At 39.8% G+C, this 22,172-nt stretch overlaps 2 protein-coding genes across 2 annotated transcripts; both read right to left on the reverse strand.

Moving 5' to 3' along the window:
- Window positions 1–2,908: 2,908 nt before the first annotated feature.
- On the reverse strand, window positions 2,909–6,021 carry LOC308329524 (uncharacterized protein). Its single transcript, XM_080783856.1, has 6 exons — window positions 5,845–6,021; window positions 5,395–5,561; window positions 5,072–5,292; window positions 4,809–4,938; window positions 4,488–4,585; window positions 2,909–3,457 (listed from the first exon to the last, which is right to left on the reverse strand). The coding sequence occupies exons 3-6, from the start codon at window positions 5,281–5,283 to the stop codon at window positions 3,229–3,231; spliced, it is 669 nt and encodes a 222-aa protein (XP_080639982.1). The 5' UTR covers window positions 5,284–5,292; window positions 5,395–5,561; window positions 5,845–6,021; the 3' UTR covers window positions 2,909–3,228.
- Window positions 6,022–10,098: 4,077 nt separating this feature from the next.
- On the reverse strand, window positions 10,099–19,386 carry LOC308328964 (uncharacterized protein). The gene is made up of 12 exons (XM_080783100.1): window positions 18,762–19,386; window positions 15,784–17,746; window positions 15,439–15,599; window positions 15,115–15,335; window positions 14,861–14,981; window positions 14,548–14,639; window positions 13,308–13,921; window positions 12,895–13,067; window positions 12,568–12,791; window positions 12,295–12,424; window positions 12,038–12,135; window positions 10,099–11,536 (listed from the first exon to the last, which is right to left on the reverse strand). Exons 2-12 carry the CDS (start codon window positions 17,726–17,728, stop codon window positions 11,308–11,310), a joined length of 4,008 nt encoding a protein of 1,335 aa, XP_080639226.1. The 5' UTR covers window positions 17,729–17,746; window positions 18,762–19,386; the 3' UTR covers window positions 10,099–11,307.
- Window positions 19,387–22,172: the final 2,786 nt, after the last annotated feature.

A 22,172-nucleotide genomic window follows, 5' to 3' on the forward strand; every position in this document is an offset into this window, starting at 1 on the left:
GTGTGTGTGTGTGTGTGTGTGTGTGTGTGTGTGTGTGTGAATGTAATGCATATGTAAAGCGCCTTGGATAAAGGCACTATATAAATGGCACCGTTTACCATTTAATCCCAGTGTCAATGGCACCGACCAGCCTCATTCTCCTCCTCCTGGAGGCCATCTTCTCTCACCCACCCTCGGTATCACTCCATACAGATGCATGTTGGTAACGTTCATCCTGGTTGATGTTTAGCACTGCACGTAGCATTCTGGTGTAGCACAGTGGGGCCAGGGACGATAGAGCAGGCTTCAGGGTCCAGCATTCACAGCTATATAGGAGAGCGGACATCATGAATGGTAAATGGTGCATTTATATAGCGCCTTTATCCAAGGCGCCTTACATAGATTGTGCATTACATTCACCCATTCACACATACATTCATACACAGATGGCGGCGGAAACCATGCAAGGCACCAACCTGCACATCAGGAGCAATTAGGGGTTCATAAATCATAAATAATAATAACTTAAATGTATATAGCACCTTAAAAAAACAAGGACACTTTACATGAATATAGTAGAGTATAATTTTTTTACATTGTATATGGTTTTATTACTGTAAATTGTTTGACATTGACTTATAATAATAATTATAGTTGAAATACTTGTTCAGTTATTGTTATTTTAGTATTTAAAGAAAAACATTTGCACATAGCTTGTAGAAATGCCTATTCTCATACTTTAGTGTGACAGTCTTGTATGAAGAAGTATAAGGCATTAAGCCATTTTGGGGCGGGAACCCCTTTTGGTGTTTTAAACATGTTATACTTTAGCTATTGAAAAATAGATGATCTACAAGCTCATAGCGCGCTATGAACTTGTAAGGCTGCTATTTTTGAAAAAATAGTGAAGATTTGCCTCAAAAAACTTTCAGAGTTTCAGTTCAAATCTTTGCTTCTGGGGGGTCCCTGGAACAACATATTTTTAATGGGGGTCGGTGGCATATTACATATAATTATTTGGGGTCTTTGACATGAAATATTGAGAACCACTGATATAGAAACATGAGGTTTTTCAGAAGAAAATAATATTTTTTTAATTTCAGGCCTAAAGTAAATGGGGGATATGATATTTCTGCCTAACAGCAAACAAACACAATATTATTCACTTCACAGGCACAGCACACAAACAATGCTTTAGCCTATATCCTGACTAGTTCTTTCATTTTACTACTAAATATAATGAGTGACATGACATTACACACAAACAAACAATTCACCTCTATTAACCATGAATGCTAAAGCAGCTAATTAACTGTAGGTAGTAGCTAGGTAAGCTAACGCACCTGGTCTCTTGGGGCATGGTCTGGACTCCCTGGTCTGGACGATAATTAAACTTCTCCTCCTGCTGTCACCTTCATGTCTCTGGGCAGTTTCCACTCCCTGACAACACTGACAACTCTCCTCATCTTCCATGAGGTGGAAGTTGGTACGTTTTAACTTGTTTATTTCACTGTTTTACTAACAAACACGAAGGAGTTTGAGTCAGACAAACACTCGTCAGTTTATTTAGAGCGTGTGTGTGTGTGTGTGTGTGTGGGGGGGGGGGTGGTGGGAAAACCAAAGCCCTTTAAAGAGCCCGCGCGTGAAGCCTGCTTAGGGAGTGTCTGCCAATAACCTGAATTACAGAATAGAGTGAGCGTCTGCCTTATTACGTTTTTAACTCAAATCTATGCTTCTGGGCCGGGGGTCCCTGGAACAACATATTTTCAGATGGGGGTCGGTGGCCAATTAGTAATTACATATACCGTAATTCACATATGTGTTGACAATTTGTTGACCACCACCGACCACCAGTCAATCAACCTCTGCCCATGGGGATGGAGGCTTGAAGACGGGGTAGATGGAGAGACATAATAAGCCTAGCCGAAATTGACTTTCGCCTACTTGTAGGTTGTAATTATATCCGTAAATAATATATATATATATATATATATATATATATATATATATATATATATATATATATATATATATATATGTAGCCGGCTGGAATTGAGCCTTTGGGGCCATATCAAATTGTTGTTGCAATGATTTATTTGTTTAACTTCATAGTGTACTGAATGTTTTGTTTTCATTTCCTTATAGATGTCACCACTGCTGTTTTGTTTTGTTCGTTTAGACTGATTTTAGTGTTTGGTTTTATTTAATTGAGCCATTTCCTCTTGTTTTGCTGCATGCTGCGTGATTCAGTGCGTGTGTTTAGTTGTGTTCTTAGTTTTTTAAGATATTGTTCGCATTTTACTGCATTAGCCTATATATATGAAATTGGACATTGGTCTAATAAATATTTGTTATTCCTACTGTTTATTAAAAGTTTAATAAATTCCTGTTTTGGAACTCAAGTCTCAAGTCCTTATAAATGAACTTGCATTTGTTGGGGAACCCAGTTTACTGGTCTATTCTAATTCCTTGAACGATCTCAAGGTGGCGTAGTCATAGCTATAAGTAAATCCTTTGCTACACATGGTTACATTTATATTAAAACGACAAAAGCTGATCACCAAAGTCAAAACAAACAGCATCCACACTAAATTACCATAATCTCTACTTTTTCTCCAGGCTTCATAACCAACTATTTATTTACATTTACAAAATTTAGATGTGCTATTTTCACTGTATAGCACCATTGTATAAAATAGTGGTTAAGCAGCCTTTCAAACTAATTTAATTCACTGAGCTAATTGTGATGTCACACCTGATTCTCATGAATCAACCGTCCTTATGCCAGTCAAAGAGAAATGTCTATCTGCTCTTGTTTTGTTTTTATTTTACTGTGTGGTGACGAGTCTGACCATAGACTGTAAAAAGGGGGGGGAAAGGCAACAACTGAAAGGAAAGGGCATGGCAAGCAGGGTAATTTAATCCAGAATCCTGCAGGTGGCGCTAAAGCCCAAATTAATGGTAAGTAATTAATGGCCCATGGATTGGAGATGGAGACATGGGGTCCCATTTATAATGTTTGGATATTTCCAGAGAGCCCAAAATCATATCTCTATACTGGTGTGTACTGTATGTATGAGTGCTATTGACCCCAACGCCTCAGTAGAACTTACTGTAACTCTGCTATTGATTCAGTTCATTCATGCAGTTTCCTTTAACAGACAAGACATGCCAATGGCAGTATACCGTACTATATACAGTATATCAAACTCCCTCAGCTCATTTATGAAAACCTTTGAGTCCTTCAAGTCACTTTGAGTCTTTCAGTCCAGATTCTTGCACTGGTAGACTGACACTTGTCTTTCTCCCAGGGTTTGGGGACTTGCACACAGCACTGGCGGTGCCGACATTTTCTCTTTTAACCATTTCCTTCAGGGTGGTCCTCGAGTTCCAGCCTTGTTCTTGGGCAAACATGTAAACGCGTCCAAACAGACCAGGAAACATCTCCATCAGGTCGAGATGAGCTACCTCCGCAGCACTGTAAACAGAGAGAGCAGTGGTCACTCAAGGAGGTCTCATATTCTGATGGTGACCCACCTACCACACTCACTGTGACTCAGTGAATCACACAGCTATAGGCCTAATAATTACCACAGCCATATCACTGTCTGCAACGCCACATGCTGCGTGAGGTAAACCTGTATAAGGAATTGCAATTAAACACCCTGACAATGGCTGATGTGAACTCGACCTCCCGTTAGTCCGACCATTACTAACACTATCCCGAACCCTAACTTAACCCCAACCTCACAGGAAGCCACGGGTGATTTGTAACCCGCAGCACAGATTGGACTAACGGGAGGTCTCAACTGGGGCCCATTGGGTTGATTTCCTTGGTATAGTAAATTGATATTTGACTGTAGCCTACATGCAAGTATACCTTTGTATCATTGTCCTAAAATTCAAGTGTAACACTGATAAATAGAGAACAGAGAACATTTTGTTGACGAGTGCTCCACAGTCCACACTTTTAGAAATAAGGAAACCAAATATTTTTGTATAATACATATTGACCAGAGTGACTTTCCTTTATGAGCATTTGCGCCTGTCGTAGACATGCGCAGAGCAAGTTCAGTCAGGGAACCTCAGTCAGCGCGCCGGCCGTTAATTGGGCCACCGCAGCATCAGGCTCTCATCCACATGATTCACTCAGCCAATCACAGCTCACCCCATCTCATACCGGCTACTTTAACCGAAGGTTTTGCATTCATCCTCCTGCTTGCTTGCTTGCTGCTGCTTATTGTACACTGTGCGCTGCTGTATACAACGTGCTCACCCACCTCCACCCCAGCTACCACCTGTCGTTTTGGATCTACTGTTTAGGTACGGGGGATTCAGAGTCCCTATGGTCGGGACTCATGCGCTTGACCTGAGTACCTAAAAAGCAGATCCAATACATCGCCAAACCATAATAAATATATTGCATTGATTATCTTATATTCAATAAATATATATATTACATCCTCCTTGAGTTGTCTGACTGAAGTGTTGTTCTTAACTCAACTTACTAGTGCTCACGTGCATTGCGTATGAAGCGCAGCAGTCCAAATGTGTTCTCGGGGTAGGGCTTCTTGCCATCCATCTGCTGGACCAACGCAGGTGGGAACTGGAAAAGAACATACAACTTAAAGATAAAATGGAAACATGTTGTTACATTGACAAAGCTATAGTATTATTAGTATAACACATTTCATGAACAAAGGAAATTCACATTTAAATGCATACAAATACATTTAAATAAATATAAATAGAATAAATAAATTAGACAAATAAAAGACAAATGTTGAATTGAAATAGTGGTTTTCTCACACTATTTGAAATAAACTCGCCTTGTGTTTCCATGCGTTGAACTGTCCCTGCTCAGCATACTGGTTTAATGCACTGATGAGGTCCTTGTCAGCATTTCGATAGTTCTGAACTTCCTTTTCATTTCCAATGTTTCTCAGGTACTCTACTCTCCTGGGGAAAAAAGTACTGAAAATGTTAGGCTACTCTCAGTCTGAATATAAGTCTAAATATAATAACGTTTAAATATCAGTGAATGTATGTACAATAATGTGGCATGATTTTTTTTACACTGTTTCTATCGTACCTCTCATTTGACCAAAAGAAGGGATGAGCCAAGCATTCCTCCACTTTAGGTCTTTTCGTTGGGTCTTCATTGATCATCTGCTCAATGAGATCCTTAGCAACCACATCCTGAACCTTATCCAGATTGTAGACTCCATCAAAAATGTTGCCTTCACATTTAACCCCTTTGCCAAATGGATGGTGTCCTCCAGATAGGATGTAATATATTAACATTCCAGCCACCTTAAGAATGAGCATATATTTTAGTACGGTAAGTACGTTTTCATCATTCGTTTCATTCCCATGCATTAAATAATAACTTCTCACACAGAAAAAACCAACAACCTGGATATCAGTGCTCCTTTTATATGCAACATCATCTTCGTCTTCATCCAAAGTCTCCTTTGCCTTCCAGCATTTTGTTCCTGCACTGCTTGTACGGTGGGTTGTTTGTCCTTTGGGTAGTCGACGGCTTATTCCAAAATCAGCCAATTTTGCTCGCTTTTGAATGTCTGCAGGGCAAATTGGGTAGATCAAAGTTCTTAGAGAGCCACAGACACACGCAAGCATGCACACAGACAGATAGGGGGGTGTGTGTGTGTGTGTGTGTGTGTGTGTGTGTGTGTGTGTGTGTGTGTGTGTGTGTGTGTGTGTGTGTGTGCGTGCGTGCGTGCGTGCGTGCGTGCGTGCGTGCGTGCGTGCGTGCGTGCGTGCGTGCGTGCGTGCGTGTGTGTGTGTGTGTGTGGATTATATTTCTAATATTATCTGCTTGTTTATTTTTCTATTGTAACTTACCAATCAGCACATTCTGGGGCTTGATGTCCCGGTGGAGAACATTCTGACGATGAAGAATACTTAGGCTTTTGAGAAACTGATTTGCAAGTTCCCTCCTCAATTCAGAAAGGCTGTCTTCAGGAAAGTCAAATTTGATGTATTCTTCCAGTGTGTATTCACATAACTGAAGTCCAAGGTAACCAAAGTGTTTATCATCTGCAGAGTCAACATATCGTACGATCAAAGGATCATCAAGCTCTGGAAGATGTAAAAGGTCATTCTCATTCTTCAGCACTTGGTAGTTGGATTTAGTCATTCTCTTAACTGCCACTTCAGTGCCATCATCTCTTAACCCCAAGAACACCTCAGTTCCATCACTTCCCCTTGCAATGCGGAATTCATCATCTTCCACAAACATAAGACTCTTGACTTTGATAACTTTACAATCATCAATATTTGCAAGCTTCTCTAACTGCTGCCTCCATCTGTCACTTGTTTGGTACCATTTCCGTGCTTTTGGTGATGTACTGACAATGGGGTCGATAGGCTGCACATGTGAACTTTCAGTCAGACCAGATTCCTCAACAGGAACTGTTGTTGGCATTTCTGCATCAACATGAACTTCATCTTTCAGCTCCTCTGGCTTTCCATGCTTCTTGGATCCTGGTGGCTCTGTATTGGTGATCATGGAAACTTCACATTCCAAGGATGGCTTGTTTAGATACTTTTTCAATTCTCGAAGCCTTTCTTTCAGGTTGTCATCCGTCTCCATGTCTGCTGATGTAATTATATCCTCAGGCACATCATCTATTCCCAATGACGTAAAGACGTCAGTGGCATGCTCAAATGGAAGCAGGTTTGCCAGTATGCCGTATGTATACTCCCTCATATTAGACTGCTCTTTCTTCACAAAAGGAACAAGTGCTTTGCATAATTGATCAACCAGGTTTGGATTCCAGTTATCTTTTAATTTAGTTTTCTGTGTAATCACATAGAGTGTCTTCAAAACCACATGCTGGATTTCAGGAGTGCTTGCGTGAAGGAGTTGCAGTAGTTTGGGGGTCATAGACAGTGATACCTCACTGGATATCTCTCTCAGTGTGCAGAAAACTGCATTTAGACATATGACAACTTAAACCTGAATTCGTGCATTGAGAAGTTTTGGAAGCCGCTTGTCTGCATTTTCAATGTAGAAGTTCAGCTTTCCGTTGTCCTTTAACCACTGAAGACTTCTCTGACGATACTCTTTTGCTGTTGCTGGCACTGGACCCGTAACATGAAAGAGTATTTCAAGACAGTTCATATGGATCTGGGGATGTTCCTCCAGCATATAACGATCACAAATGCTGAAAACCTCTGCTGGTGTTTTCTGTCCTGCAGCAAGTTGTAAATCAATAAAAAGTTTTATTTTTAAATAAAGGTCATCACCACTCAATGCAAGTTTATCTACCATTTCACATAATTTTCTGTTTCTGTTTCTGTGCTCTGCACTAACATCAGCCAATAAATTTATAATCCCTCCAGCTTTGATGAGGACTTCCATGATATCATTCCTGTCATTGATGGCAGCATTGTGAACTGGTGTCGGCATTGAGAAGGGAAATGGTGTGGTACCATTTGGATTTGCTCCTGCTGCAAGCAGCCTCTGCACAAAATCAAGGGGTGTTTTCTGAATTGAGGCATAATCCAGAGGGGTCCGGTTATTTGTGGATAACTGATCTGGGTTTACACCTTTTTCACTCAGAAGAAAGGCACAAATATCCCCCCTGTGAAATGCCACAGCAGCAGTCAAAGGACATATATGATCATTCAGCTCCTTGCATGGGTAAAGGCCATTGATGTCTTTGTCTCTGATTAATTTCTTGAGCTTCTTGAGGTCGTCCCTAATAATGACATGTATTATAGGATCTGTCTTGGCAGTCACTGGTGGAACTAGCTGGTACGTAATATTCATGCTCTGTGCAAATGGATCCATGTCTTTGCTTCAGAATAACTGTTGGGTAAAAGAAAAACGGTTTAATACATCTGACCAGTACATCTATTACTGGGAGCCAGGTCTTATTGCTAAGACCTGGGTCCCGTTTATGACATTCTACCACAACACACAAACTGCATAGCGTGCTGCCGTGCCGTACGTGCCTATATGCTTCGATCAACACCGCAGTATAGATGAACTGTATATTTCTACACATGTTAAAGAAGGTGGAGGGTTAGAACTCTATTTAACATCGTTATGTGTAGGCCTACTCTGTAGAACACCAAAATGTGTACCTGAATATTTGACTTAATTGTTTATCACTCCAGCCATAAGATGCAGGTATTCAAGTAAGAATACTGGATGCAACAATGTCCGTTTGTTCATGAAATGCACCACTTCGAAATGAACATGACTATCAGTCACTCCTGACAAGTTGTACTTCGCAATCCTATGAAAGTAGGATTGTCCGCTGAAATATAAAAAAAATATTTAAATGTCTGTATTTATTTAAAAACATGAACTCACTGGTAGAACAAACTAAGTATTCATGTCTCCATATTGTTCCATTTCCATATTATATTTACTTTTGAAAAGCTCTTATATCTTCACTTCCTAGTCTAGTTATTCAGCTCTCAATGCACGCATTGATGTTGTCTATCCTCTAGACTTTGAACTTCCTTATTTGAGACTGAAAACAGTTGACATTCTTTGAAGTTGTCCTACTGTACAATATCTCCACAAACAGCACGAAAAATGGCCAATACGTGTATTTTTCATTACATTGTAGTAGTGCAGACACATAATGTTGTTCCATTGTAAACGTGTTTGCTTTTTAAAATGCTATGAAGAAAGAATTGGGGTGTGTCAGCTTTAATAAATGTGTGTTTAACAGCAAGGAAATATTGGTCTTGTTCTGATTCTGCTCTCACAGAATATTTAAAATACATGTTTGCAGATGTCATACCCTATTCACACTTTAAAATAGCCTAAAAGTATATACAAAAATATGGTCAGATTATATTTTTTATATGAATTATAATTGCTCAGGTTTATTCTGTCAGCATGTAGCATAATATTACACTGTTAAGAATATTGAAGGTAAATTAAACTTACAATTTCCAAGTATATGATCTTCACATTGACCGGCATGCGTGTCTTTCAGAACCACATCAACACTTCAAAATGGACATTTGGACCTCTCTATGCTTATGCATTTATTGTCTACAATAAAATAGGGAGTAACCCAACCAAAACTGTATTTCCGGGTTCGGCAGCTTGGCATATTGGACAAGTATTCTTAATCATTAACCTTAAGATCAGGACATGTACAGTGAATTCTTATTGACTATTAGAAATATATAATTTTGTTCTAAATATCCACAGGTTGACTCATAGATAATGATGTTCTGTACATTTTATTTTATTTTGTGTAGATATAAACTAGGACATTCTACCCAGAAATACTGCTCTCACAGTTCTGATGTACGACTGAAACCTTTATTGCCTGCACAATGCCAGGTACCAATATACTGTATCTACACCAGTCATTACGTCATACTGATACTGACATCATATACTAGCCTCCAATGACTGCGTCAAGTCAGTATTCCTCCCGTCTACCGATACTGACATCTGTCCTGCTTCGACAGAAATGGACATTTGAGACAATGCATACAGTATGTAATGCCCGGGATTCAAACCCATAGCTTAGGGATATATTAGACTTTTATGACATCAGGCTGAGATTGTAAACCACTCTGCTACACTGTGTGTGTGTGTGTGTGTGTGTGTGTGTGTGTGTGTGTGTGTGTGTGTGTGTGTGTGTGTGTGTGTGTGTGTGTGTGTGTGTGTGTGTGTGTGTGTGTGTGTGTGTGTGTGTGTGTTTGCACTGTGTAGGCCTAAATATATATTTACACAAACTTATTTTTTTACGTCTTTAAATGTTCTGAGGAATTGAAAATGGAGGACTCTGATGTAAACAAGTCTTAAGCCCTAACCACACCAAAGGGTCAAGGTGGTTTTAGCGTTAACTCCTTGCAACCGTCTGGACCCAAGGAGTTGCATGGTGACCCTTTGGTGTGGTTATGGCTTTAGTGCTTTTCATGGTTTCATCCTCAAAGTAACAGTTTTTGTATTGACTTGTGCTGTCGTTTGACATTTACTACGACGACGACACAAAAACGTGGTGATCGTTTATTTTCCTCTTCCTCTCTTTCAGTTTCTGTATATGAACACACCTCTTCCTTTTTCTTTTATAAATCAAATCAAACTTTATTCAAACTTTATTTATACAGCACATTTAAAACAACAAAAGCTGACCACCAAAGTCAAGACAAACAGCATCAACTGATGATCCACAGAGACCACAGATGAATGAAGGAAGGATGGAACCAGCATTGAACCAACATTGACCAGCCTTAGCCTAGGCCTCTATAGGCCTTTTCAAGAAATGAAGCAAAATAATAATAATAATAATAATAATAAGGATCGACCTTAGTATCTGCCTGATAGAATTGTATAAATGGGCAATAAAAATAATCAAAATGCATTTCATTTCATTTCACACAAACTACATAATCTATCATGTCATATGAAGACCAAGTATGCCAGCCCTGATTTGGCACACATACGCATCGTTTAATTTTTTGACAGATTGTACAGTATAGGCTATAGCCTATAGGTCGTTTTCTGAACCATAGACATGCTTTATCTCGCAACGTGCAGAGCTTTGGTTTACACACCAGATGGGGATATCCAGTTCCCATCTGTCCTTTTTTGGAAAAAATATTTATTTTTTGATATATGATAATGTGACCATAACCAGCTATTTATTTACATTTACAAAATTTAGATGTGCTATTTTCACTGCATAGCACCATGGTATAGTGAAGTACAAAAACTTTCAAACAAATTTAATTAGTCAGTGAGCTGACTGTGAAGTCACACCTTATGCTCATGAATAAACCATCCTCTCACATGCGAGTCAAAGAGAAATGTTTGTCTGCTCTTGTTTTGTTTATATTTTTATTTCGTTTTCCTGTGTGGTGACCATAGACTGTAAAAAAAATAATGGGGAAAAAAGTGGCAAGCCAACAACTGAAAGGAATGGCAAGCAGGGTAATGTATGTGTGCGTGTAACCCTTAGAGTATTAAGGTGTAACCCACCAGAAATAAAAAAGTAATTTCATCCAGAATCCTGCAGGTGGTGCTAAAGACCAGATTAATGGTAAGTAATTAATGGCCCATGGATTGGAGATTTAGACATGGGGTCCCATTTATAATGTTTGGATATTTCCAGAGAGCCCAAAATCATATCTCTATACTGATGTGTACTGTATGTATGAGTGCTATTGACCCCAACGCCACAGTAGAACTTACTGTAACTCTGCTATTGATTCAGTTCATTCATGCAGTTTCCTTTAACAGACAAGACATGTCAATGGCAGTATACTATATACAGTAGCCTATATCAAACTCCCTCAGCTCATTTATGAAAACTCTTCAAGTCACTTTGAGTCTTTCAATCCAGATTCTTGCACTGGTAGACTGACACTTGTCTTTCTCTCAGTGTTTGGGGACTTGCACACGGCACTGGCGGTGCCGACATTTTCTCTTTTAACCATTTCCTTCAGGGTGGTCCTCGAGTTCCAGCCTTGTTCTTGGGCAAATATGTAAACGCGTCCAAACAGACCAGGAAACATCTCCATCAGGTCGAGATGAGCTACCTCCGCAGCACTGTAAACAGAGAGAGCAGTGGTCACTCAAGGAGGTCTCATATTCTGATGGTGACCCACCTGTGACCACACTCACTGTGACTCAGTGAATCACACAGCTATAGGCCTAATAATTACCACAGCCATATCACTGTCTGCAACGCCACATGCTGCGTGAGGTAAACCTGTATAAGGAATTGCAATTAAACACCCTGACAATGGCTGATGTGAACTCGACCTCCCGTTAGTCCGCCCATTGGGTTGATTTCCTTGGTAGGCCTATATAGTAAATTGATATTTGACTGTAGCCTACATGCAAGTATACCTTTGTATCATTGTCCTAAAATTCAAGTGTAACACTGATAAATAGAGAACAGAGAACATTTTGTTTTGACAGCGAAGAAAGCTCTCCAGGACGAGTGCTCCATAGTCCACAATAATAGAAATAAGGAAACCAAATATTTTTGTATAATACATATTGACCAGAGTGACTTTCCTTTGTGTTGTTCTTAACTCAACTTACTAGTGCTCACGTGCATTGCGTATGAAGCGCAGCAGTCCAAATGTGTTCTCGGGGTAGGGCTTCTTGCCATCCATCTGCTGGACCAACGCAGGTGGCAACTGGAAAAACATACAAGGTACAAAGTTGTATAGCCACATTTCATAAACAAATGTAATTGACAGTGCTTTATATAAGGAATAAAGTAGAGAAATACAAAACAAATGCTAAATTCCAATAGTGGTTTTATGTTTTCTGAAGGTGAGTTGAAATAAACTCACCTTGTGTTTCCATGCGTTGAACTGTCCCTGCTCAGCATACTGGTCTAATGCACTGATGAGGTCCGTGTCCGCATTTCGACAGTTCTGAACTTCCTTTTCATTTCCAATGTTTCTCAGGTACTCTACTCTCCTGGAAAGAGAAGTACCGAAAAATTTAGGCTGCTCTACGTCTGCATTGATTTGTAGAATATACGTACAGATAAAACTGATTAAGATTAATTGTAATAATGTTTAAATATCAGTAAATTACCCCCCTCACTGTTTTCATTGTACCTCTCATTTGACCAAAAGAAGGGATGAGCCAAGCATTCCTCCACTTTAGGTCTTTTCGTTGGGTCTTCATTGATCATCTGCTCAATGAGATCCTTAGCAACCACATCCTGAACCTTATCCAGATTGTAGACTCCATCCAAAATGTTGCCTTCACATCTTCTAACCCCTTTGCCAAATGGATGGTGTCCTCCAGATAGGATGTAATATATTAACATTCCAGCCACCTTAAGAATGAGCATCATATTTTAGTACGGTAAGTACGTTTTCATCATTCGTTTCATTCCCATGCATTAACTAATAACTTCTCACACAGAAAAAAACAACAACCTGGATATCGGTGCTCCTTTTAAATTTATATGCAACATCATCTTCGTCTTCATCCAAAGTCTCCTTTGCCTTCCAGCATTTTGATCCTGCACTGCTTGTACGGTGGGTTGTTTGTCCTTTGGGTAGTCGACGGCTTATTCCAAAATCAGCTAATCTTGCTCGCTTTTGAATGTCTGCAGGGCAAATTATAGATCAAGGTTTAACAGGCAGGCAGGCAGACAGACAGACAGACAGACAGACAGACAGACAGACAGACTGTGTGTGTGTGTGTGTGTGTGTGTGTGTGTGTGTGTGTGTGTGTGTGTGTGTGTGTGTGTGTGTGTGTGTGTGCGTGCGTGCGTGCGTGCGTGCGTGCGTGCGTGCGTGCGTGCGTGCGTGCGTGCGTGCGTGCGTGCGTGTGCCTTCTGCCTTACCAATCAGCACATTCTGGGGCTTGATATCCCGGTGGAGAATAGGAGGATTCTGACGATGAAGAATACTGAGGCTTTTGAGAAACTGATTTGCAAGTTCCCTCCTCAATTCAGAAAGGCTGTCTTCAGGAAAGTCACATTTGATGTATTCTTCCAGTGTGTATTCACATAACTGAAGTCCAAGGTAACCAAAGTCGTCATCCTCTGCAAAGTCAACATATCGTACAATCGAAGGATCAACAAGCTCTGGAAGACGTAAAAAGCTTTCCTCATTCTTCAGCACTTGGTAGTTGGATTTAGTCATTCTCTTAACTGCCACTTCAGTGCCATCATCTCTTAACCCCAAGAACACCTCAGTTCCATCACTTCCCTTTGCAATGCGGAATTCATCAGCCTTGACAAACATAAGACTCCCGACTTTGATAACTTTACAGTCATCAATATTTGCAAGCTTCTCTAACTGCTGCCTCCATCTGTCACTTATTTGGTGCCATTTCCGTTCTCTTTTAACCATTTCCTTCAGGGTGGTCCTCGAGTTCCAGCCTTGGGCAAATATGTAAACGTGTCCAAACAGACCAGGAAACATCTCCATCAGGTCGAGATGAGCTACCTCCGCACTGTAAACAGAGAGAGCAGTGGTCACTCAAGGAGGTCTCGTATTCTGATGGTGACCCACCTGTGACCACACTCACTGTGACTCAGTGAATCACACAGCTATAGGCCTAATAATTACCACAGCCATATCACTGTCTGCAACGCCACATGCTGCGTGAGGTAAACCTGTATAAGGAATTGCAATTAAACACCCTGACAATGGCTGATGTGAACTCGACCTCCCGTTAGTCCGACCATTACTAACACTATCCCGAACCCTAACTTAACCCCAACCTCACAGGAAGCCACGGGTGATTTGTAACCCGCAGCACAGGTGCTTTGTAATCCGCAGCACAGATTGGACTAACGGGAGGTCTCAACTGGGGCCCATTGGGTTGATTTCCTTGGTATAGTAAATTGATATTTGACTGCAGCCTACATGCAAGTATACCTTTGTATCATTGTCCTAAAATTCAAGTGTAAACCTGATAAATAGAGAACAGAGAACATTTTGTTTTGACAGCGAAGGAAGCTTTCCAGGACGAGTGCTCCACAGTCCACAATATTAGAAATAAGGAAACCAGATATTTTTGTATAATACATATTGACCAGAGTGACTTTCCTTTGTGTTGTTCTTAACTCAACTTACTAGTGTATGAAGCGTATGAAGCGCAGCAGTCCAAATGTGTTCTCGGGGTAGGGCTTCTTGCCATCCATCTGCTGGACCAACGCAGGTGGGAACTGGAAAAGAACATACAACTTAAAGATAAAATGGAAACATGTTGTTACATTGACAAAGATAGTTTTATTAGTATAGCGCATTTCATGAACAAAGGAAATTCACATTTAAATGCATACAAATACATTTAAATAAATATAAATAGAATCAATAAATTAGACAAATAAAAGACAAATGTTGAATTGAAATAGTGGTTTTCTCACACTATTTGAAATAAACTCGCCTTGTGTTTCCATGCGTTGAACTGTCCCTGCTCAGCATACTGGTTTAATGCACTGATGAGGTCCTTGTCAGCATTTCGATAGTTCTGAACTTCCTTTATGTTTCTCAGGTACTCTACTCTCCTGGGGGAAAAAAGTACTGAAAATGTTTGGCTACTCTCAGTCTGAATATAAGTCTAAATATAATAACGTTTAAATATCAGTGAATGTATGTACAATAATGTGGCATGATTCTTTTACACTGTTTCTATCGTACCTCTCATTTGACCAAAAGAAGGGATGAGCCAAGCATTCCTCCACTTTAGGTCTTTTCGTTGGGTCTTCATTGATCATCTGCTCAATGAGATCCTTAGCAACCACATCCTGAACCTTATCCAGATTGTAGACTCCATCAAAAATGTTGACTTCACATTTAACCCCTTTGCCAAATGGATGGTGTCCTCCAGATAGGATGTAATATATTAACATTCCAGCCACCTTAAGAATGAGCATCATATTTTAGTACGGTAAGTACGTTTTCATCATTCGTTTCATTCCCATGCATTAACTAATAACTTCTCACACAGAAAAAAACAACAACCTGGATATCAGTGCTCCTTGCAACATCATCTTCATCTCCAACCAAAGTCTCCTTTGCCTTCCAGCATTTCGTTCCTGCACTGCTTGTACGGTGGGTTGTTTGTCCTTTGGATAGTCGACAGCTTATTCCAAAACCAGCCAATTTTGCTCGCTTTTGAATATCTGCAGGGCAAATTGGGTAGATCAAAGTTCTTAGAGAGCCACAGACACACGCAAGCATGCACACAGACAGATAGGGGTGTGTGTGTGTGTGTGTGTGTGTGTGTGTGTGTGTGTGTGTGTGTGTGTGTGTGTGTGTGTGTGTGTGTGTGTGTGTGTGTGTGTTGATTTTTCTATTGTAGCTTACCAATCAGCACCTTCTGGGGCTTGATGTTCCGGTGGAGAACATTCTGACGATGAAGAATACTTAGGCTTTTGAGAAAATTATTTGCAAGTTCCCTCCTCAATTCAGAAAGGCTGTCTTCAGGAAAGTCACATTTGATGTATTCTTCCAGTGTGTATTCACATAACTGAAGTCCAAGGTAACCAAAGTGTTTATCCTCTGCAAAGTCAACATATCGTACAATCAAAGGATCATCAAGCTCTGGAAGATGTAAAAGGTCATTCTCATTCTTCAGCACTTGGTAGTTGGATTTAGTCATTCTCTTAACTGCCACTTCAGTGCCATCATCTCTTAACCCCAAGAACACCTCAGTTCCATCACTTCCCCTTGCAATGCGGAATTCATCATCTTTGACAAACATAAGACTCCCGACTTTGATAACTTTACAGTCATCAATATTTGCAAGCTTCTCTAACTGCTGCCTCCATCTGTCACTTATTTGGTACCATTTCCGTGCTTTTGGTGATGTACTGACAATGGGGTCGATATGCTGCACATGTGAACTTTCAGTCAGACCAGATTCCTCAACAGGAACTGTTGTTGGCATTTCTGCATCAACATGAACTTCATCTTTCAGCTCCTCTTGCTTTCCATGCTTCTTGGATCCTGGTGGCTCTGTATTGGTGATCATGGAAACTTCACATTCCGAGGATGGCTTGTTTAGATACTTTTTCAATTCTCGAAGCCTTTCTTTCAGGTTGTCATCAGTCTCCATGTCTTCTGATATAATTATATCCTCAGGCACATCATCTATTCCCAAAGACGTAAAGACGTCAGTGGCACGCTCAAATGGAAGCAGGTTTGCCAGTATGCCGTATGTATACTCCCTCATATTAGACTGCTCTTTCTTCACAAAAGGAACAAGTGCTTTGCATAATTGGTCAACCAGGTTTGGATTCCAGTTATCTTTTAATTTAGTTTTCTGTGTAATCACATAGAGTGTCTTCAAAACCACATGCTGCACTTCAGGAGTGCTTGAGTGAAGGAGTTTCAGTAGTTTGGGGGTCATAGACAGTGATACCTCACTGGATATCTCTCTCAGTGTGCAGAAAACTGCATTTAGACATATGACAACTTGAACCTGAATTTGTGCATTGAGAAGTTTTGGAAGCCGCTTGTCTGCATTTTCAATGTAGAAGTTCAGCTTTTCGTTGTCCTTTAACCACTGAAGACTTCTCTGACGATACTCTTTTGTTGTTGCTGGCTTTGGACTCGTAACATTAAAGAGCAAGTCAATCATGTTCATATGGCTCTGGGGATCCTCCTCCAGCATATAAGGATCAAAAACTCTGAAAACCTCTGCTGGTGTTTTCTGTCCTACAGCAAGTACTAAATCATTAAAAAGTTTTATTTTTAAATAAAGGTCATCACCACTCAATGCAAGTTTATCTATCATTTCACAGAATTTTCTGTTTCTGTGCTCACTATCATCAGAGAATAAATTCATAATCCCTCCAGCTTTGATGAGGACTTCCATGATATCATCCCTGTCATTGATGGCAGCATTTTGAACTGGTGTCAGCATTGAGAAGGGAAATGGTGTGGTACCATTTGGATTTGCTCCTGCTGCAAGCAGCCTCTGCACAAAATCAAGGGGTGTTTTCTGAATTGAGGCATAATCCAGAGGTGTCCGGTTATTTGTGGATAACTGATCTGGGTTTACACCTTTTTCACTCAGAAGAAAGGCACAAATATCCCCCCTGTGAAATGCCACAGCAGCAGTCAAAGGACATATATGATCATTCAGCTCCTTGCATGGGTAAAGGCCATTGATGTCTTTGTCTCTGATTAATTTCTTGAGCTTCTTGAGGTCGTCCCTAATAATGACATGTATTATAAGATCTGTCTTGGCAGTCACTGGTGGAACTAGCTGGTACGTAATATTCATGCTCTGTGCAAATGGATCCATGTCTTTGCTTCAGAATAACTGTTGGGTAAAAGAAAAACGGTTTAATACATCTGACCAGTACATCTATTACTGGGAGCCAGGTCAAATTGCTAAGACCTGGGTCCCGTTTATGACACACAAACTGCATAGCGTGCTGCCGTGCCGTGCCTATATGCTTTGATCAACACTGCAGTATAGATGAACTGTATATTTCTACACATGTTAAAGAAGGTGGGGGGTTAGGACTCTATTTGACATTGTTGTGTGTCCTCTGTAGAGCACCAAAATGTGTACCTGAACTTGACATTTAACAAAGATTTGATATTTGACTTAATTGTTTATCACTCCAGCCATAAGATGCAGGTATTCAAGTAAGAATACTGGATGCAACAATGTATTTTGTTCATGAAACCACCACTTAGAAATATAAATGACTAGTATCAATCACTCCTGACCAGTTGTACTTTGCAATCCTCTAAAAGTAGGATTGTTTCCGCTGAAATATAAAAAATGTATACAATGTCTGTATTTATTTTAAAGCATGAACTCACTGGTAGAACAAACAGTATTCATGTCTCCATATTGTTCCATTTCCATATTATATTTACTTTTGAAAAGCTCTTAGTTCTTCACTCCATGGCCCAGTAGTTATTCAGCTCTAAATGCACGCATTGATGTTGTCTATCCTACTTTCCTTATTTCAGACTGAGACCAGTTGACATTCTTTGAAGTTGTCCTACTGTACAATATCTCAAACAAACACAGCACGACAAATGGCCAGTACGTGTATTTTTCATAATATTGCATTGCATGTTACATAATGTTCTGTCATTGTAAACATATTTGCTTCTTAAAATGCTATTAAGAAATAATTTGGGTGTGGCAGCTTTAATAAATGTTTTAACAGCAAGGTAATATTGGTCTTGTTCCGATCTGCTGCTTCACAGAATATTTAAAATGCATTATAGTAAGAGTCATGCCCTATTCACACTTGAAATAATGATAATAAACACCATTAACCCATTTTGGACTGAGAAATAAATAAATAACATACCTCTGTCCCAGGGGAAACAGCAGGATATAGGCTACCAGTCTGCTGGCCGTGAACAGGGGTAGATGACACAAGGAGTAGAGTCAGAGTGTAGTCTGGATGTCAGGGAAACACCTTTGATGACAGCTGTCAATCACGGTCACATCACACACTCCTGACGTGAAGACGTCACTCTAGAACTCCTGCCTGGTCCGCAACGAACTCCATTCGCTTCCTCTTCTCACGTGACCAATATGTCTCTGTCTCAGATGCAACTTTTTTAATATTAGTTAGAACTTGAAGAATCCTACTCCCTGACGCGATACAGCCGCACACTTTAGGCTAACTTTCAGTAAAAGGCAAAGCTGATAAACGCAAATCCGCTTTCACAACAGTCACAAAAACAGTCTCATGCTGCCTCTGGGTCTGGGATACGGGCCCGCGCTCCAATAAAAGACACTTTCGAAGAATGATATATTATAATCACCTGGCTTAGGAGTCGGACTCAAAGCGCACCATGAGTCTGTCATTATTCAGCTTAACCTCTCGCCTGCACTGTCCCACTTTTCCAAAGGTATACTGTAGACAATAAAATAATCGTTTACTTTACAACAAGTATGACGACGCAAGAACGTGCAGTGTTCGTTTTTTCCCCTATTCCACTTTCAGTTTCTACTATGAACACGCCTCTTCCTTCGTTTTTTCCCTCTTCCTTTTTCTTTTAGAAATCAAATCAAACTTTATTCAAACTTAATTGACAAAAGCTGACCACCAAAGTCAAAACAAACAGCATCCACACTAAATTACCGTAATCATACTTTTTCTCCGGGCTTCATAACCAACCAACTATTTATTTACATTTACAAAATGTAGATGTGCTATTTCACTGTAATATATGTTCTTATTTGCTTGTTGTAGCCTACTGTCCTGTTTTAATTTTGATTTATTTTATTGTGTTAATTGTACAGCACTTTGTAACCTTGTTAAGAAAGGTGCTTTATAAATAAAATGTACTTACTTACTTACTTACTGTGTATAGCACCATTGTATAGTGAAGTACAAAATAATGGTTAAGCAGTCACACCAGGCCTTTCAAACTAATTTAATTAGACACTGAGCTGATTGTGATGTCACACCTGATTCTCGTGAATCAACCGTCCTTATGCCAGTCAAAGAGAAATGTTTATCTGCTCTTGTTTTGTTTTTATTTTCCTGTGTGGTGACCATAGACTGTAAAAAGGGCAACTGAAAGGAATGGGCCTGGCAAGCAGGCTAATTTATTATATGTGTGCGTGTAATCCAACAGAAATAAAAATAATAATTTCATCCAGAATCCTGCAGGTGGTGCTAAAGCCCAAATTAATGGTAAGTAATGGCCCATGGATTGGAGATGGAGACAGATAGGGTCCCATTTATAATATTTGGATATTTCCAGAGCCCGAAATTTTATACATACTGTATGTATGAGTGCTATTGACCCTAACGCCTCAGTAGAACTTACTGTAACTCTGCTCATCAGGCTATTGATAAAGTACATTCATGCAGTTTCCTTAAGAAATAATTTGGGTGTGGCAGCTTTAATAAATGTTTAACAGCAAGGTAATATTGATCTTGTTCCAATGCTGCTCTCACAGAATATTTGAAATACATTATTGTAAGAGTCACACTTCAAATTAAATAATGATAATAACAGAATGCCTAATTTGCATATTTAAATTCAGAAAATGTGTAATACAATAAATCATTGTCTTTGTGTAAGTAATCAACTGGGGAAGTTTTTTTTTACCTATTCACCTATCACGTATATGTGCCTACTGTAGGTGAAAATTACAAAATGTGTGATAAATATGAAAAAGCTACTCCTTTGGAAGGGTTAAATATATTAATTTACTTATATTGATCCTATAAACAATTTAATATAGATAGGCGGCGGTTTTACCCACTCAATTCATAATTAACGTTCCAATTTTGGAGGTCTGGCTCATGGACTAAAAATGGGTTCTGAACTGAACCTGTTCCCACCCGGTGGAAAAGGTCATTATATACATGTTATACAGGGTATAAAGCTCCTTTTTCTTTTTTTATAAACAAATAGCAGCAATTTTTCAAGACTTAAATAGCATACAAAATAAAAGTCAGATTTAGGATGTGTTTAAAGGTAGCAGCTCTGTTTACATGTGCAGCAGGTCTATAGCGGTCTACCTGGTAAATATAAATGGTGCATTTATATAGTGCCTTTATCCAAGGCGCTTTACATAGATGGTGCATTACATTCACCCATTCACACACACATTCATAGTTTCACACATGAAGAATATATGAATATGCAGAATATAGCCTATATGCTGCATATATTATGCTATATTCATGTTCATATATGTGGCTAAAAAGGAAATATATGTCTCTATATAGCTTATGCAATTTATATTTCCATGTGGGGGGTGCATCAGCTTGGTCGGGAGGTAACAGGGTGTGCATCAGCTTGGTCGGGAGGTAACAGGGTGTGCATCAGCTTGGTCGGGAGGTAACAGGGTGTGCATCAGCTTGGTCGGGAGGTAACAGGGTGTGCATCAGCTTGGTCGGGAGGTAACAGGGTGTGCATCAGCTTGGTCGGGAGGTAACAGGGTGTGCATCAGCTTGGTCGGGAGGTAACAGTGGGTGCATGGCCAAAAAGGTTTGGGAATGGAGTAGTAGAATGAGAATGTTCCCCAGATCCTGGTTGCTCCCTCTAGTGTGCATGGCTGTGGCCTGTCACTCACTTTGGGGACATAGTTAGACAGGAATGAGGCTGTCCATCCATGCTGACACTAACATCACAATGGCCTCCAATGACTGCTTCAACAGAATCTATAGTCTAACTCTGACTGACTAGAGATAGATCTACAGTTTTCTACACTAACTGGATGAGATGTTAAATCTTCACAATCCACAGGAAAGCATACAAATTGCCAGTCAGTTGAAGAAATAACAAATAGCAATTCAACGCAAAGGCAAGACAAAGAAGAAGAAAAACAAGGCACTCTTCTGGCAAACAAGTTAGAAGCCTTTATTCAGTGGCTGGGTCTTTGATTATGGCAGAGATGGGCAGTATTTGAAATACATTGTAGGCCTGATGTATATTTTCTGTACAGAAAATACGTACGGTATTTCAATTTTCAAGTACATGTATTTCAAATATTGCCCATCTCTGGATAATGAAAATGTTTAAAGATCCTGTTTCACACAACCAAACTGGGGTTTAAATCTACAGAAATCTACGTCTTTAGTTTCATGACACTTATTTGTCGTTTGGGCACAGCTGTTGTTGAAACAATCAATAGTGCCCTGTCCTTTTCTCTTCTCTCTTGGGTTTCCAAACTCTTCTACTGTTTCTCTCTCTTAACACACCTGGATCATTGATATGCTATACCTGGGTCATTCCCATGCTAATTCGCA

Source organism: Protomyctophum bolini (assembly GCF_963924005.1).
Source record: "Protomyctophum bolini genome assembly, chromosome: 15".
NCBI classification, from domain to species: domain Eukaryota; kingdom Metazoa; phylum Chordata; class Actinopteri; order Myctophiformes; family Myctophidae; genus Protomyctophum; species Protomyctophum bolini.